This window comes from Agelaius tricolor, unplaced genomic scaffold (genome assembly GCF_023055355.1).
Source record: "Agelaius tricolor isolate 1412-34295 unplaced genomic scaffold, bAgeTri1.0.p SCAF_10, whole genome shotgun sequence".
Lineage (NCBI taxonomy): Eukaryota > Metazoa > Chordata > Aves > Passeriformes > Icteridae > Agelaius > Agelaius tricolor.
The window spans coordinates 13,147,300-13,163,667 of NW_027269270.1; the positions used below are offsets into that span (position 1 = coordinate 13,147,300).

General features: G+C 37.7%; 1 protein-coding gene across 3 annotated transcripts in view; it reads left to right on the forward strand.

The window, feature by feature from the left end:
• Nucleotides 1-9,007: 9,007 nt before the first annotated feature.
• CCDC141 (coiled-coil domain containing 141) overlaps nt 9,008-16,368 on the forward strand; it is a 56,606-nt gene continuing 49,245 nt past the window's right edge. For all 3 annotated transcript variants that reach the window (XM_071434827.1, XM_071434829.1, XM_071434828.1), the window contains exons 1-2: nt 9,008-9,162; nt 10,584-10,706. In XM_071434827.1, the coding sequence (XP_071290928.1) occupies nt 9,061-9,162; nt 10,584-10,706 (225 nt within the window). In that variant the 5' untranslated portion in view covers nt 9,008-9,060. The remainder of the gene's footprint in view (nt 9,163-10,583; nt 10,707-16,368) is intronic.

Consider the following 16,368-nt stretch of genomic DNA (forward strand, 5'->3'; position numbering starts at 1 on the left):
TGGTTTGCAGTGAATGAATTGCCATCTCAATTTTGGGTTTTCTGCTTCCCATGTTCATTTTCCTAGAGTGAGTTGCAGATGCTGGGCGACAACATATTCCCACTGCCATTGCTGAATTTCCAGGCATGCCAGGATTGCTCATGATTCCTGTGCCTCACAGGATAAGAGGCTGCAGAGTTCCAGTGGGCTGTTGATCTCCAGTAGAACGCTTCTCTCAAATACTGTGCCAGGATTTCTCTGTGATAAGTGTCTTTTAACATTCCATTCTCCCCTTAAGGTTTTTGGGCAACTGGGAAAGAGAGTAGGTTTCGTGGTGCCTCAGCTGTTTTCACAGGCAAGCCTTACAGCATGGTTACTTGATATTTAATATGATTGTGTGATACAAGTCTGACTTTCAGAGACTTGGGAACAAGCTATATCTAAACTGGTACAAAGAGCAGCCTGTTCTTTTTCTCAACCTTTGTATCCAGCTCTGTGTGCCTCTATTGGATGGTACATAACTGCAAGCTGGGCTCAGCAGGGTGAGGATTGTGCAATGTATTCAACACATTTGAGTGCCACTCCACATATCAGTGGTGATGATGTGAACGTGATGCTCACTGTCTGCTTTGTATCATTCAGTGCCTCTCAGAGCATGGCCTTCCTCCTCTCCTCCTCCCCAGGACTAATGTATCCAAAGGAACATAGTAATTTGTGACATGTAAGCCAGGGTTAATATTAGTGCTTTGCTTGAAATGGCATCAAAAGGCTGCAGTGAGCCTTGCGTTCAATGAGCCTTGCTGGATTTTATTTCCACTTGTCGCATGTGGCCAATTTGTTAGGTAGCTGCTGTTTGCAGGCATCATTTCATGGTGCATTGCCTCTGCAGAACCAGCCACACATGAAGAAGCCAGGGCATTTGTTCCTGCAGGTGGTGGAAATGTGAACTAATCGAGTGATTTTGTATTTACTGTTAGCTGTTAGCTCCTTTCTAGGTATTGCTTTGTCTTCTGGATTTTACCAGAGGTATGTCCATGTGTCTATACCACTAAACTCTCTTATTCAGCAGCAATTTCATCAAAGACTTTGCAAGTGATCCAACAGACGTTTAAAGAGTTTCTTGATTGTTTTCCAAAGAAGAGTTTATTTCTGAGATGAAATGGTTGGTACTGCCAGTGTGTGTTGGGAGGGGGTGGCAGCTGCATCCCCCTCTTCACAGTGTTGCTAGAAAGGAAACCCCATCAATATTAAGGAGTGGCAAGATGTCATAGTCATGAAAATTTTGCACACACATGGAGGATGTAAAAAGCACAACTGAAATAATTTTTCATCTTAGAATACTGAGATGATGGGGGTTTTCCCTGTATATAATAGTGAGACCCGAAGAGCAGTAGCAAGCAAAAAAAGAAAGGTGGGAAAACCATTTGATGAATAGTGTGTTTCACATACAGTGAAAATATTTATAAAAATCTTTTGGTTTCAATAAGTGGCCTTTAATGTTTTGGAAGATCAAGCTCATCCTTTGAAGTCAGTCAGTCAAAAACCCTGCAAAAAGAAGGAATATTCACACAGTGAGAACTAACATAGAGAAAGGAGTTTAGTTACAGGATAATTATCAAATATCAGAACGAGTGGACAAAAAAAAGATGCAAAAATAAAGCCCATCAAGTACTCTTGCATGGTATTTTTATCCTGGGAAAACTGAAAGTAAGGTTCTGAAACATGGTTACTGCAGATCCTGCTGCATTGACAAAGGATGACTTACAGTACATCATCTGTCTCTGCTTCTGAAAAGACTTGCGGGTAATGAAAATAAGACAGAGGACTCCTCAAAAGTGTCTGTTAATATAGGCCAGATTCTAAGTGTTCTAAGTAAGGACACAATTCTAAGTAAGGACACAATGCAGTCCTTACCTGAAAGGGACAGGCAGAATCTGGTATGTGATCCATGTTTGAGGTATCAAGGTCTGGAAGAGGGCAATGTGTGATCAGAACATACAGAGGAATCCTCAGCAGTGTCAGCCTTCAAGCAGCAGCTATACAGGATGGACTTATCTTTAAAAAAAAAAATAAAACATGCTATTTATAACCCCACTGATAAATGACTTTTTTGAAAAACCACTGAGCCTCATGGTTCTCTAACACCTAAAATTCAACTGCCCAGCTGCATATTTCTTTTCTGGATAAATATCAGAGGTGTGAAGTAATGTTCTATTCCAAGTGTGTCTGGGAAGCATATTTGTGTACATGTTCTAAATTTAGCCTTCTGAAAGTTGCATAACTCAACTTTTCAGAACAATAGCAACAATATGGCTTTTGTGTTTTGGTGTGGCTTGCATGATTGTATCTATTTAATTAGTCCCCTGTTAACTGAATGGCTTATACTGATCTTTTTGCATCTGCTGGCTGATTGCATTTCACAGGTCTGAACAGAGAGTTTTCACTCTTAAAAGATGGCCCTAAAAACCCAGTTACTCTGCTTGAAATCTGAGCAGTCTGTGTGATTTTAACTGACGTTTTTATTTCACAAGTTTAATACATGCATCTGTATTTATGTATAAACATTGAAAAAAATTAAACTGAAATAGTCTTTTAATACAGCTGAAATGTAAATGCAAGTTAAACACAGAAAATAGAGACATGGGGCCAAAGTGCTCCAAAGTTAGCTTATTAGTGGTGGTTTGTAGCTGCCCTGAGGGTTCAGTGTAGATTACCAATCTGTATCTTAATCTTCCTTCTTTACAGAGAGAAAGAGTAGCCTGTCTCACATCTATATTTGGTGCAGAGTGCATGCTCCACTGTGCTAACACACCACATCAGGAAGGAATTTCAAATGCTCCCAAGGAATTCAGTAACAAAAGTCCTGTTGGCTTTCCTTACATGCATGGGCAAGGGGAACATAGTAATCCTGTGTAATAAACTCTTCTCTTGCTGCTGCTGCTGCTGCTGGAGCCTCAAACACGGACTAATGAACCCTCTAATGTCTCTTCACCCTCCTGACAGAGTTGAATACCCTGGGCCACCGTCTCTGTTGACAGCCTTTCAGCTGGGCTGACTTGTGCCTGTGCCACCTGTGAGCTACTAAAACGGCTTCACTTTTGCATTCACCAGGGTAGAGCTCCATAGGCTGTGCAGCATTTGTTTTGGACAACACCCAGTGAGACAGAAATGTTGAGCTTCTCCAGGGGTGCTGATGGGGTAAGTCTGTTCTCCAGCTGATTCTGTGGAAGCTGGAGAGCCTCACTGCCATTTCTGCAGTAAACTTAAGAAGATGTGCTGATGTCTTCACCTGGAACATGAGAGAGAATAAGATGTGATCCCTTTGCAATTCACATTTGTGAACTGTTTTCTGTTTTGTTAGTTTTTTTTTTTACCCCATTCAAAAGTTAAAATTTTCACTGTCTATATTTTGCCATTTTAGGTACACTCAAACAGTCATCAAGTCACTTCTTTCTTATGTCTTTTCTCTAGCTATCACTTTGAGGAAAGGTGTAAATCCAACTTTTGCAATTTTTATTGTCTTTGACAGCAAAATCAAATTAAACTTGCTAAAAAATATGATAGTAAGTAACTAACATCTTTCCATTTGAAGAAATCTGTTCCAGATTGACTTTGAGATACAGCTGTTAATCACTCAGAGCTGTCAGGGGCTTCAGATTTATTGCAGGGACCCATGTTCCCTCTCTTTCTCTTCCTTTCCTCAAAGTACTTTTTATCCTCTTCTTCTTGTTTATTGTTGTATGAAACAAATTCAGGGTTATCTGCAAGTAAAGAATCTGAAGAATTTTTTTTTTTTTTGCATGGGGTTAGTTTTAACAAGGAAAGGAACTTCTTTCTGAGGGCACTAATGTGTTAATCCATTCTCAGAACAAGAAATTGGTTTTGCTGCAGGGGTTCTTAAGTGGAGAATCCAACACCTTAGTTTTTTATGCTGCCCATCTTGAATCATGTTCTAAGATAACAAGATATGAAGAAAGCAGATTAGATGAGCACATTACTGCCAAGCTGCTGCTTCTTCTTCTTCTTCTTCTTCTTCTTATTATTATTATTATTATTATTATTTCTTCTGTATTTTCAAAAACAGGGCAGTTATACCCTCTTCTAGAATTCGAGCCTGATGAATAAAAATGCAAGCAGTCCCTATGTGCTGCATACCTCTTTATCTTGTATATAAGACTAGTAAACAACTGGAAGACAATTTTCAAAATAACAGATGCTAGAAAGAATGGTGTTTGTTTATATAATACTTAGAATCTGGAATTCTAAATTTAAAGATTATATGAGCTTTCTTAAAATTAATATGGAGGCTGAAGTGACATTTAACCCTAGTTAAATTTGCTGGATTTTTCTATCGTTCAATAAATAATAGGGATTTAGGTACTATTTCCTTTTTACAGGTTCTAGGTACAAATATTATGTATATTTTGTGGAAATTCTCTAAGATCCATAAAGAGGGATGCAGGCAAGACAAAGCTTCAGGATGAAAGAGCAGAACTTGATATATTGATGACCAGCGGACTGAAGAGTTTCAGCTGTCATTGCTCCCCATGTCTGTTTACTGTATGGGGTTTTTTTAATGTTGTTGTCCTTGGAAGCAAACAAATAATGATTTTTGCTCTTACCATTGCACTGAATTAGCAGTGTTAAGGTGTTTGCTGGTTTCTAAATCTCTGATACTGCTGGTTTTACAGCTAGCAGTGTTGCTTTATTTTCTTTCACAGAGATGTTCATTGTCACAGGCAGTCTCTCTGTGTGATGGTGCTTTTTGGCTAGCTTTTTCTTTTCATGCTGATTTCTTAGTGTGGTATTAAGTATATTTGGACAGGTGATGGAGGAAAAAGAGTAGAAAGGTTTTTGTTAGAGGTGATGCACAGGAAAAATGGGAATAGAATATAATTCTATTGCAAGAATAATATAATTCTTCACTATACTTTGACATTTTAAAATAAAATTAATCTGGAACTATTGTTTCTGGAACTGAAACAATACTCCAGGCAACACTCCAGGACTATAGTGTGTTCTTAGAATTTTTTCCTGGAGAGAAGCAGGTTGTCTCTTTTACCCCTTTTTCACTTTTTCATACCTAGCCCTTTACTGGGACTTCTATGCTTTCTTTTTCCATGGCAAGGGCAGGAAAACCTCCTTTTGGGGCCAACAGGGTCCTGGGCCGCTTTGGAGTTGCCTTTTCCCAAGTTCCTGAGCTCTCAACTGACACAGAAATGCCTTCTGCCTGTGCTGCAGCTCTTTCCTACTGAAGTTCGTGTCATTTACCCTGGCTGGCCCTGTCTCTCCCTCCTGCCCTGCTCACAGCTCCTGTCCTGCCTGCAGGACTTGGCAGCAGTGACCCCTCACTGCTGTGGGGGAGCCAGGCCCCTGGGGGTGCCCATTGCTCCCAGGTGTCTGTGTTTGTGGGAGGACAGACTTCCCCAGCCTCAGGGCCCTGCTGGGGCTGTGCTGGTCCTTGCTGTGCCTCTGGCTGCAGGAATTTGGTTTGTGCCCAGCTGCTGCTGGTCCTGTCTGGCCCTCAGTAAAAGAGGAAAGTCTGCAAGGCCCACAGTTCCCTTCTGTTTTCTGTCAACCTTCTCTCCAGGGCAGCTCTCAGCAAGAAAACTTCTTTCCCCCTCAGTGTTTAGGAAGAGGTAACATTCCAAGTTGCTGTTCCCCACAGGCCATCCATGCTCTGTCCGGCCTTTGTTTCCTGCCTGCGTCCCCTGACTGTTGCCAGGATGGTTTTGATCATTCTTGGTTTGGGATTTTAGGAATAACGGGTCAGAATTTCAACCTGTTTGTCACCCTAGAAACTTATTCAACCAGTGTAGGGTAAAAAGAGACGTCTTCCAGGAGGAAAACCCAGCTTTTGCTCAATGCTTACCCTTGAAGTGACCTCATGGCTGTTTTATGGGCCTGGGGATTAGCAAGACTGCTTGCTTTCATGCCCTCATTCCTCATGATACCTGGAAATGGTCCCTACTCAAACAGTGAGACCATAAGAACCAGTAAAAAGCAGCAAGCACAGTCTTGGAGAGGACTGATATCTTTGTCCCTGTATCAGGTAGGGCTATGTGTTTATTGGAAGCCCCTTTTTACAGGCCTCATGAAGCCCAGAAGTCTGAGGAATGCTTTCTTCCCTCCTTTGCTGTGTATGCCTGCTCTCCCAGGTCTGAGACAAGGAAGAAAGAGGAGACCTACAACATTTACAAACCAGTCAAAGTGAAGCACCTGGTGGCTTTGAGGCTGCAGGGAGTGAACTTTGTCTCTCCCAGAGGCATTTTCATAGCGCACCAGCAGCTTAAAAACTCTCAACAGAAAGAAAATTATCTCCAAGAAAGTCAAACTCTTTTTCTATGTATTGCTATCAAAACTGTGAATAGTACACTTTGCTTGCTACACATGAGGAAAACCTGTGGATTGGACACCCTACATGTTAAAAATGAAGTAAATTTTATCTTATTTACCTCTCAAATCCTTTATACGTACAGTTGTTTCAGATAATACATGACATTATTTACACTAGAGAGACTTGATCTTTTTTTCTGTTTTCCTGAGATTGTTTCCTTTGTTCCTTTGTTCAATTTTGTTGTTTCCTGTGGACAGCTGGTGAATGTTCCTTTCCTCTTGTCATTCTTCTTTCACACAGCAGTAGCAAAGGGAAAATACTTCTCTCTCCTGACACAAATAGCCCACCTTTTTCTGGCTGCTACCAGGATTTTTGTTTGTTTCACACAGAGGAACAGACAGATAAGTAAACAAGACAGAGAAAGGCATGCTTGTTAAATTTTGCTCCCTTGGACACAGCTGAAGCTGCTCAACATGCAATGCCAAAATCCTCTTTTTTTTTCCTCCCAGGGTTATGTTCTAAGATATGTTTTGTTTCCTTGATAACTTTTCTCTGCCACTACTCTGATGTTCCCCTGTCTCTGTCTTCTATGCTTAGCATAAGATGAATAAATACAATATCCATGAGTTTGTTATCAGACATTCTGAATCACTTGTCTCAGTTGTTACCAAATTTGCTTATAGTCAACTTCTTGAGTGTGGCATTTTTCCCTTATTTCCAGCTGTCAGCACTATGAAAAATGATACCTCATTTAACTTGAGTGAAAAAGAGCTCTTATGTCTGGCTACCCCAGGGAGATGATGGATTGGCCCAACTTGTGCCATGAAAAAATACACTTAGAATGCTCTTCTGAGAGAACAAAAACTCAAGGACATAATACCAAAATTGGTTTGTAACTCCTTTTGTAACAGTAAAAAGAGGTTTGCCTGTGTTTTCCTAATTAGTTTTTCCAGCAGCCAAGTGCTGTTGGTCCTCCAAGTGCAGTCCTGCCTGCAGGGTAAAAAATCCAAAGTTGCTTGTCTTCTGGAATGTTTTTTTTTAAAGCTGGATTTAGCAGGTTTTGTAGAATGGATCTATCTTCGATTCAAACCAAAATAGGGCTCTCTTAAATTTCAATCCTGAAGTTTTCTTTAGGACTTCCATCTCTCAGGTTTTGTGTTTGGATTAATTATCAAAATTTTGTTCTGCCACACTTATTAGAGGAATACATATAAGTCCCAAGGAGATTTTTCTACTGTGTCAATATCCAAGGAATACTGACTACTATGGCAGGGTCCCTAGGTCTCTTACAGGTGTTAGGAAGAGTTTCAGAAAACTGTGTGATACTTGTTCCTTGGTTGGCAGCTTGAGGGTTCATGATTGTGTTTTGGCACAAGGGATGGATTTTGCTTTGCCAAGCTCATTTTGTTTAACACAAACCACCATTAAGGGCTTCTTCATATCCTGTTTGAAACTCATGGTTTGAAGGTAGTGCTCAGATTAGGAATATAATCTGCTAATAATTGGAGGGAGGAAGAAATGAACAAACAAAAAAGTAAAATCCCACCTTGACAAATAATTTGAAATCCCCTGTAACTACCTTAAGTTTCTTCTAATCCAAACTATTTTAGAATTTGCTTCCAGATCTTGGTTCCATTGCAGGTGTGCATGTCCTTGTATGTAATTAGAAATCTAGTTTATATAAAAATGTATTTAAATGTTGCATATTTTTAAGCAAACCAAACAAGCAGATGCTTAGGGAAGACTTATGCATGTGGTTTCTTGGGTGGAATTGTTTTTCCAGAGTGACCTGCAAGCCTAAACACCAGTGTCACTTTCTCAGCTGTTCTGTGGAAGGAAACCCAGCAGCTGCTATCCCATAGTGTGGGCTACTTGTGGCATGCTCTGGACTATGCTCTGGTCAATAAAATTAATATGTCAAACCAATATTGTAATCTAAACGTGTCTAATAATTCCCCACACGGAATAAAAACCTTAAGCAGTGTTTAAGCAGCTATTAGAGAGGTCTTCCTTATGCTCATTTAGAACAAAATGAAGACTCTAGAAACAATTTCAGATTAAATTGAAAAGAAGGTAAATTATCTTAATCTTAGGAATAAAATATTCCTTAAAAATCCAAAGTGCTTGGTTTTCTCTTATTGTTATGGTCACTATACCTTTAAGAATTTTTGGATTAGAAATCCCTTGTTTTAATTTAGCATTTGATATATATACACATGCTCATCCTGTTTAAAGACTTTGATTCAGCAGAAGAATCATGTTGAACATATATATTCAGTAGCTAGTAAGTGAAAAAGTATTTACTGTTATAATGTGGAAATGTAGATTTGATGGTTGCATGTTCGAAACCTCGTAACACTGGGTTTGTCAGTATAGAATCAAGGGTAATTTTTTTATTATAAATTATAGCTGTTATAATTTGAGAACTTTTTTTAAATTTGGTTAACTGATGTCAGGTGATGTCCGTGGAAGAAGCCCTTCACACTTCAGATGGTGGCAAAAAAGAGCAGGCAGCTTAATGCTACCAAACTAGGGGTGTGTCAAATCTCTCTCAAGAATGATAAACTCAATGGAGTTGTCTATTTTTAACCTCCTGTTCTTTCCTTTTGGCAGACTAATCAGTGTTAGCTGAGCCGTTTCACTGAATGAATCCAAGGGACTCTGGTGCTCTCTGAGATGAGCAGGGGACCCTGAGAGAACGGCTCAAGCCTGCTTTGATGTCTGCAGCCCCGTTGTGAAGCACCATGTCAGATGAAGCCAGCTCGGAGCAGAAGCCTTCTACAACAACAGTCAGCTCCGTTGCTGTGCAGGCTGGGGATGCCAGTATTGTTATAGCTGTGCTTAAGGTAAGGCAGAAACTGCTGGTATGTCTGCTCTTGTCTTTCTGCTTTTAAATATTAACACAATTAACGCTTTTAAATATTCTGGGCAAACGAGTAGTTAGCATAAAATGATGCAGCAAGGCTATTTGATTAGTCAATATATAACAGACTTGGAAGTTAACACTTGTTTCTGTTCAGAATTACTCGTGGTGGCTTTTGGGTTACTGGTGGTTTGTTTTCCAATAGGATAAATATTTTGGTCAAAATATGTAGGGTCTTGGAAGGAATTCCTCTTACTCGGTTTAAAAAGAGTTAAATTAAGAGTGTCATAATAATGTGTTTAAAGCATGATGAATGCAGTTAAGCCTCCTTGAGTTACTTTAACCTGTACTCAGCAATAGTTTCACACAATAAGTGGCCCTACAAACTCCACAGATGAGGTATTTTCTGGGAAAAAAAATAGTCTAAACTTAATAATGAGTAGTTATTTTTGAAAGCTGTGAATCCACAGTCGCATGTGTTTCAGTAGGCCCTTGTGTGCATGCAGTTGTGCTTATAAGCACCGAAAGGCCTCTTCTGTGAGCTGGAATCCACACCTTCACATCTGGCATTGGGAGCAAATCTGGATGCTAGTAATGAATCCCAGCTGGAATTTATTGGCATTTTTTCATTCTCCAGACAACCTGGAAAATGTGCTAGCTTCAGCCATTAGAGTCTGCTTGTGATGCAGAATAAGGTGATAATGAGTTGAGTTGTCATCTAATTCAGGTGATTGCCTCACCTGTGGGAAGGTTTTTTTGAGGTCAGTTTTCACCCTTCCTGTGAGGTGGTCTGCTGTTGAAGGGGAGTAATTTCATTGTGAGGAGACTCAAGTTGATGGTGAAGTCATTTATTTTCCCTGTGGAACCATGACAGTGGCATCGCAGTGACATCACAGCTTTGGTCCTTATCAGCATCCTTTGGTGCCTGTCCCAAAGACTGTTAAGTGTCCCTGCTGCTACTTGTGCAATGTCTTGTTCCATATATTCACTATAGAGGTACATGGGACCTAAGTGGTAGAAATAAGATCTGAGGCTATGGTTTTTGCATCTCCTGTAATACATTTTTCACTTCTGCTTGTCCCACTCACCCACCAAATTCACTTAACTATCTGTGTTATCTTCAGCTGAAAGGGGAGATGGGTCAGAGAAAAAATTTTGGCTCATTGTGATAATTTTACTCTTCATGGAGAAAATCAATATTGGAGCACCTTCTGGATAACACTAGTCCGGGATTTTGTTATGTTTCAAATGAAGTTTGTACTGTATTCTCTGTGACTTCATTGTGTGTATGGTCCCTGTGTTCCTATGACCATGGAAAGCATGTGTGAGCTGAGAACCCATGTGAGTGAATAAATAAAGGAAACCTTGTGTTTTCTGAAGGCTGTAATTGTTTGCTTATTACAGTGTGGAAAATGGGTGAAGCTTCAGCTAGCTGAATCAACACCAAATATATTAGAAATTGGCAGCAATCAAGATGAGACTAAAAAACTACTTCAAGATCATGAATTCCTCCTATCCAAGCTGAAGGTAAGATGTGATAAGACCACAAAAATCAAGAATATTCCTCAAGCCATTACAGTTCAGGTACAACAGCTGATGGAACTGCCTGTGCCTCCTATTGCAGTATGGTGGTTAGGTTAAACTCCACGTGGGAGAAAATATGTTCAACCTTTGTCAGTGTAGCAGATCTTCAATGGTCCTTGTGGGTTCCTTCTAATTCAGGATATTCTATAATTCTCTGGAAATTAGGCTTCTTCCCAGGAAAATTATGCTTCTGACAGCAGCAGGAAAGGGCCCAGTTTTTTCTACTTTATATATCAGTGTCAAGTGAAAAAATCCTATAGCCCTCAGTTACTGCTAAATATAAAGGAATGCCAATTCATTTTTTAAATTCTCCAATGTTGTGAAAAGTCTGATTATTTTATAACAGCTGTGAACACAAGTAAGCTCCTTGTAAGTCTGAAGCAGATATTCCACAAACATTTAAATTAAACCTTAACTGATGTAAATTGCATTGGGAATGCTACTGTAGGATTAAAACAGCTTGTTTTGATCTAAGAATATTTTAGTTGAGTAACAATCCTGATATCAGATTTTTGCATGCCAAAGAGCAGTGCATAGGAACGGTGGCATTTGGACGCTGAGGCTTGCAGGAAAGAACTGAATAAAGGGTGGATGTTTGACACTGAGAGAAGTCTGAAGTCACCTAAAAGGAAATGTTTTAATATTTTGATAGGGTAGGTTGACTTCATATATGAGGACAAATTAATTCCTCTAACATCTTTGAAGCTATGAAGAGTAACTTATCTATTTAATTTCTGGGGGGGATTGCATAAACTTGAGATCTGAAAGAACAAATATGATTTGGATAGGATCAAGTATTTGATTTAATACCAATGACTATGTGCTTCCCCAGTCATTAAAAATATCCAATGAGTGTGAGGGAACTCAGTACAGTATATACAGAATGTAGCTAATACACTGCATTGTGTGGATTTTGAAGAATATGAAGAATAGGATTATGGAAAAACCTGCCAAACACCCAAACCCAACCAAAATACCCAAATCCTAGAGAGATGTGGTTTTGCTTTCCTTTTTTATGCAAATTGCCTCATCTTTATTGTCACTAATGTAACATTTGGATGTTCTTAGGACAAGCTGCTGTGTCCTGTTTGAGCAATTCAGAATTAGCTGAGTTCTTACATCCTGATGACAGGAAGAAGCTGATTATTTTTCTCCTAATTTTCAAAAATAAATATTAAAGAGTGGAAAAAGAAAACAGAGTAATTACCATCTTTAAAAGAAACTCCCATATTTCTAAGAAAAACAAAGTTTCAAATAACATTTTACTTTCAAGTCAAATCAGTTGAGAAAATTTATTATGCATAAACTGTTAAAGAATGCTTTGGGAACAAATACTCATTATTTCATGGTTTATGCCTGTGGTCCTTGCAATATTCAGCATTGATTAATGAATATTCTATAAAAGAATTAAGTTCAAAATGAGTACTTTTTCCTCAATAATATGAGCTGTGATAATAAGGGGCTGCAATGTTGTTATAATTCTTCCTGACTGTGCATTTTTCAGCCATGACCATTTGTGACTTAGAGTAAATTGTTAACACTTGTCAGTAATTACATAGTCTTAAGTCACTAAACCCACTTGTAAAAAGTTTTTCCAAACTTTTTTTTCCAAAACCAAAAGCTTTTTTTATTGATTCTATAGTTTTTGAAATATTGTTTATAGTAATGCTTTTCCACTTAGCATTTGATAATGAATTACACCTTAGCTATGTGAAGATGGGTAAGAGGCAGTTTGAATTGTTTCCCCATTTCTTTTTTATTTTTGTAAAAAACAAAAAGGGAAATAAATCCTGACAGATACCCATACTTGATATGAATATGCTTAACTTTGATGATTAGACTAAGCCAATTCAAAATTAAATTTTTGTGTAAGTCAGGCAAAAATTCTTGAATAATTAATGATTCCATCTTGAAACTAGTACTGCTTAAGGCAAGAGTTAGATGATTCATACTAAATACATCCTTGGAATCAGTAGAGATGAACCTATGGACTTTTAGAAGATAATTTATGGAATAGTTGTCCATTCTGGCATTATCCCATGTTCTTCTGTAAACTCACTCTAGGTTTTGATCACCCCTTTGCTTTTTAACTTCATTATTTTCATCCGAGTATATTTATTGGAAGTTATAATCAAAATATTCTTCTGTCAGCTTAATAGGTTGAAGATTCACAGGTGTAAGTAAGGACAAAATCTGGCACAGTGATCAGTTTACATTCAGTACTTCTGATGCTAGAGGAAAAGGAATGTAATACAGCTCAGTATTTCAGGGAATTGGTTTTGACTTAGCAATGCTAACAGGGTTAAAAGCCCGAACAAACAGTTTGACATTTAGTAGGGCAGATGGTACTTTAAACAGCAATTAGAATAGATTTGTTGAAAGAGAAAACAGTAATTTTTAGAACAATTTTGAAGTTCTTTTAATGTTCAGAATTATAGTGAAAAAAATTTGTGTGTGGTCTTCAGGGCCGTAGGGGAAAAGATATCCAAAATAATTTGCTTTGACAGAATGTACTCTAGCTTATTCATAACTGATTTACATTTGTTCCATTAAATTTAGCAATTGGGAACACCCCACTACTTAAAAAAAAAAACCCAGAACACAAGTTTTGAAAAGGGCCCCATTCAAATGTTTGTGGATTAGGAAACAGATGTGTTATTATTAATAGAGTTGAAAGAATAAATGTTGAACAGGAAAGATTAAAACTGAGACTAAACAGAGGACATGTATACAATGTTTACATCCAATTAAAATTCCCCTCAATAGTCTCACCTAATAGGTTCAGATTCTAAGCTATTATGTTCTGTTTCTGTTTTGCTAAATCAGACCATATCAGCAGCACCAGTTTTGTTGAAACCATCAACTGCTGTGATTTCATGGAAGACTCTTTCCAATAACTGATTCATCCTTTTTTAGGTAACTTTCAGTAGGTTTATATGTTCTGGAAATATGTATATGTCCATATGGATGTCCCATTCTTCACCATTTAAAAAGAAAAATGAGAGGAATCAAACCTATAAAACCTGAGACAAAATTTCCAGGAGGCAAAATGATATAGATTGCACTTTGCATAAACATTTCTCTGCCATTCTCCTGTTGTTTCCAAGAGAAGCTCTACTTGGAGATAACATGATTTCTTAGTGCTTGGCTCTCTCAATATTAAAACTCACTGGATCTTCTGGAAAAAAAAAAAAAAAGAAAAAGTGTGTGTGTGTGTCCATAAAAATGTTAAAATTCCCAAGAAGGCATTCTTGGTTTGCTTCCAAAGTTCTGGTTTTTATCATGAGCGAGACTGTGGCAGAACAGCCACAAAAATGAAGAGAATCTAGCCCATAAACTTAAGTTTAAAACCATCATTGTTATTAATTTGGCTCATGAGCCTGAGGATTGCTCCTATTTATTATATTTACTTTAAATTACAGAGCATAAATTGCAAAATATTAATTTATATGCTAATAGCCAAGAGAAAAAAAATCAGAAAATTACATTCTTCAAAAAACACTGATAGAATACACTAATTTTTTGCATTTGATATCTTTTAAATAAGCCTTTTAGTTATTTAGAGCAAAAATATTTTCAAAATGCTTATTTTTCAGTAATTTTGTTATGGAAGAGATTATTTGGTAATATTTTCTGGATTATTGGCAATTAGTTGTTGAGGTACCCAGCAGTACAATTAGCAGCAAAGTTCAGCTGCATTTTTATCAAGCCAGAGCTGACTTTTGCAAGTTTAAAAAAAAAAAAAAAGGGGGGAAAGATAAAATGTAATAAATATATATTTTTTCATTGTTAGTTCATCTCACTCATCAATTTCAATATTTGTATGAACAAAATTCCCACCAAAATAGTATTTGTCTTGAGGTAGCTTTATGACTATTTTCAACAACTGTGTTGTATAATCTCAGCACTGCCTTTTAGCACTAACTAAAGGTTAATTTTAGCAGCATCTCAGTGCTAAGAGAATGGCAGGGTAGTTTACACCTCTGAAAATTCCAAGCTATGTAGTCAGTGTACAATGGCTCAGGAAAGGCAAAAGATAATTTCCCCCTCTCATTCCTTGCTCTTTTAACAGAAGGAAAAGTACTCTAATAATGGACTGTGAACAAATTAATACAAAAGTTATACTATCCAACACAGCTTACATAAAAGACTTTACTGTCTTTGCTGCAATATCAGAGGCAAATGTACCCTGAGAAGGAGTGGGGGTAGAGGTGTGGCTGCCCAGCAGCTGCATCACCAGGCAGGGAGCATTCCTGCTGCAGGCCTGGGATTGCATCCACCCAATATCCCTTCAGTCCATCTGAACCACAGCATTGCTCCCTTTAAGCCACCAGTGCTCTTCTTTTGGTGTGGTAGAATTAGACATATCATAGATATTTAATAGAAAGTGAAATTGGTCTGTGGTTTTCAGAGCAATGCTTTTTTGGCATGATTTTACTGACAGCAACAGAAGCTGCATGTTTGCATGAGCTCCTTTTTGACTACATGCTAGGCATTCCTTGTATTGTCAAGCCTCATTCCAGCTTCTCAGAGTCCAAGGAGAACTCTACTCTTCTGGTTTTTTGTGTTCACAGGGAATGAAACATGAGATTCCAGAAGTGTTTGAAATAATTTTAAGTCTTTACTGGAAAGCTCTGCTAAGTTCACTCAATTGATAAAAACCTCATTAAAATTCAGGTTTCTGTGAAATATTCTACTTTCCATAAGTCATAATTTTTTTAATGTAAATACATTTTTCCTCTTAATACTGATTGGATGTTAGGTAAAAAAGTTTGACCACGAAAATGAGTTCATCCTAGAACAGGTTGCGCAGAAAAGTTCTGGAATTTCCATTGTTAGGGATATTTAAGACTTCATGGGCTAAGTCCTTGAGTAACTAGAGCAAGGGGTCAGATAGATGACCTGAAGTGTCCTGTCAAATTATTCCTTGGCTCTGTGTTCATAAAAGGGTTATATTTCAAAGATAAAAAATAGAAAACCAGTAGTATCAGTCTACTTAATTTAAAAATAAAGTATTCACATATGTAGTATATAGAAACTAACATAGTTGAGGATAATTTTTTTGAAAGTTCTCAGTAACTAGTGGCTTTGACAGTTGTGGGAAGCATAGTTCTAAACTCAAGGCAATAATACCTTAATATCACTCTGACCATCTTAGGTATTTCAACGTTTCTCAAACAAAGAGTAGTTTCCTGTAAAATGTTTCTCTCTTCTTTTTTTTATTAGTCTGTCTTCCCAAAATGTAACTTTTTCTGTTGCTGAGGAAAGAGACAATATGACAACTCTTGTGATACTATATTAAGTTTTTTTGTAGCATTACAGGAGCCATTATTTGAAGGCAATAAAATACACACCCATTTTAAATGAGTGAACCATATTAAATCCAGGCTAGAAACGAAGTTTTTTAAAAAAAATTAAATAGAATCCTTTTCTGTTTTGAAAACTTCCATTAATCAGTTCTAAACACTAAAAGACTAGTATACATGAAGAGTTTCATAGGGGTTTTTTGGGTTTTTTTCTAACTTTATGCATGCCACTCTTGCATTTCATTAAATGCAGCAGTTTGGTTTGCTTTAACCTTCTAATTTTCTTTGGCTGGATTTGA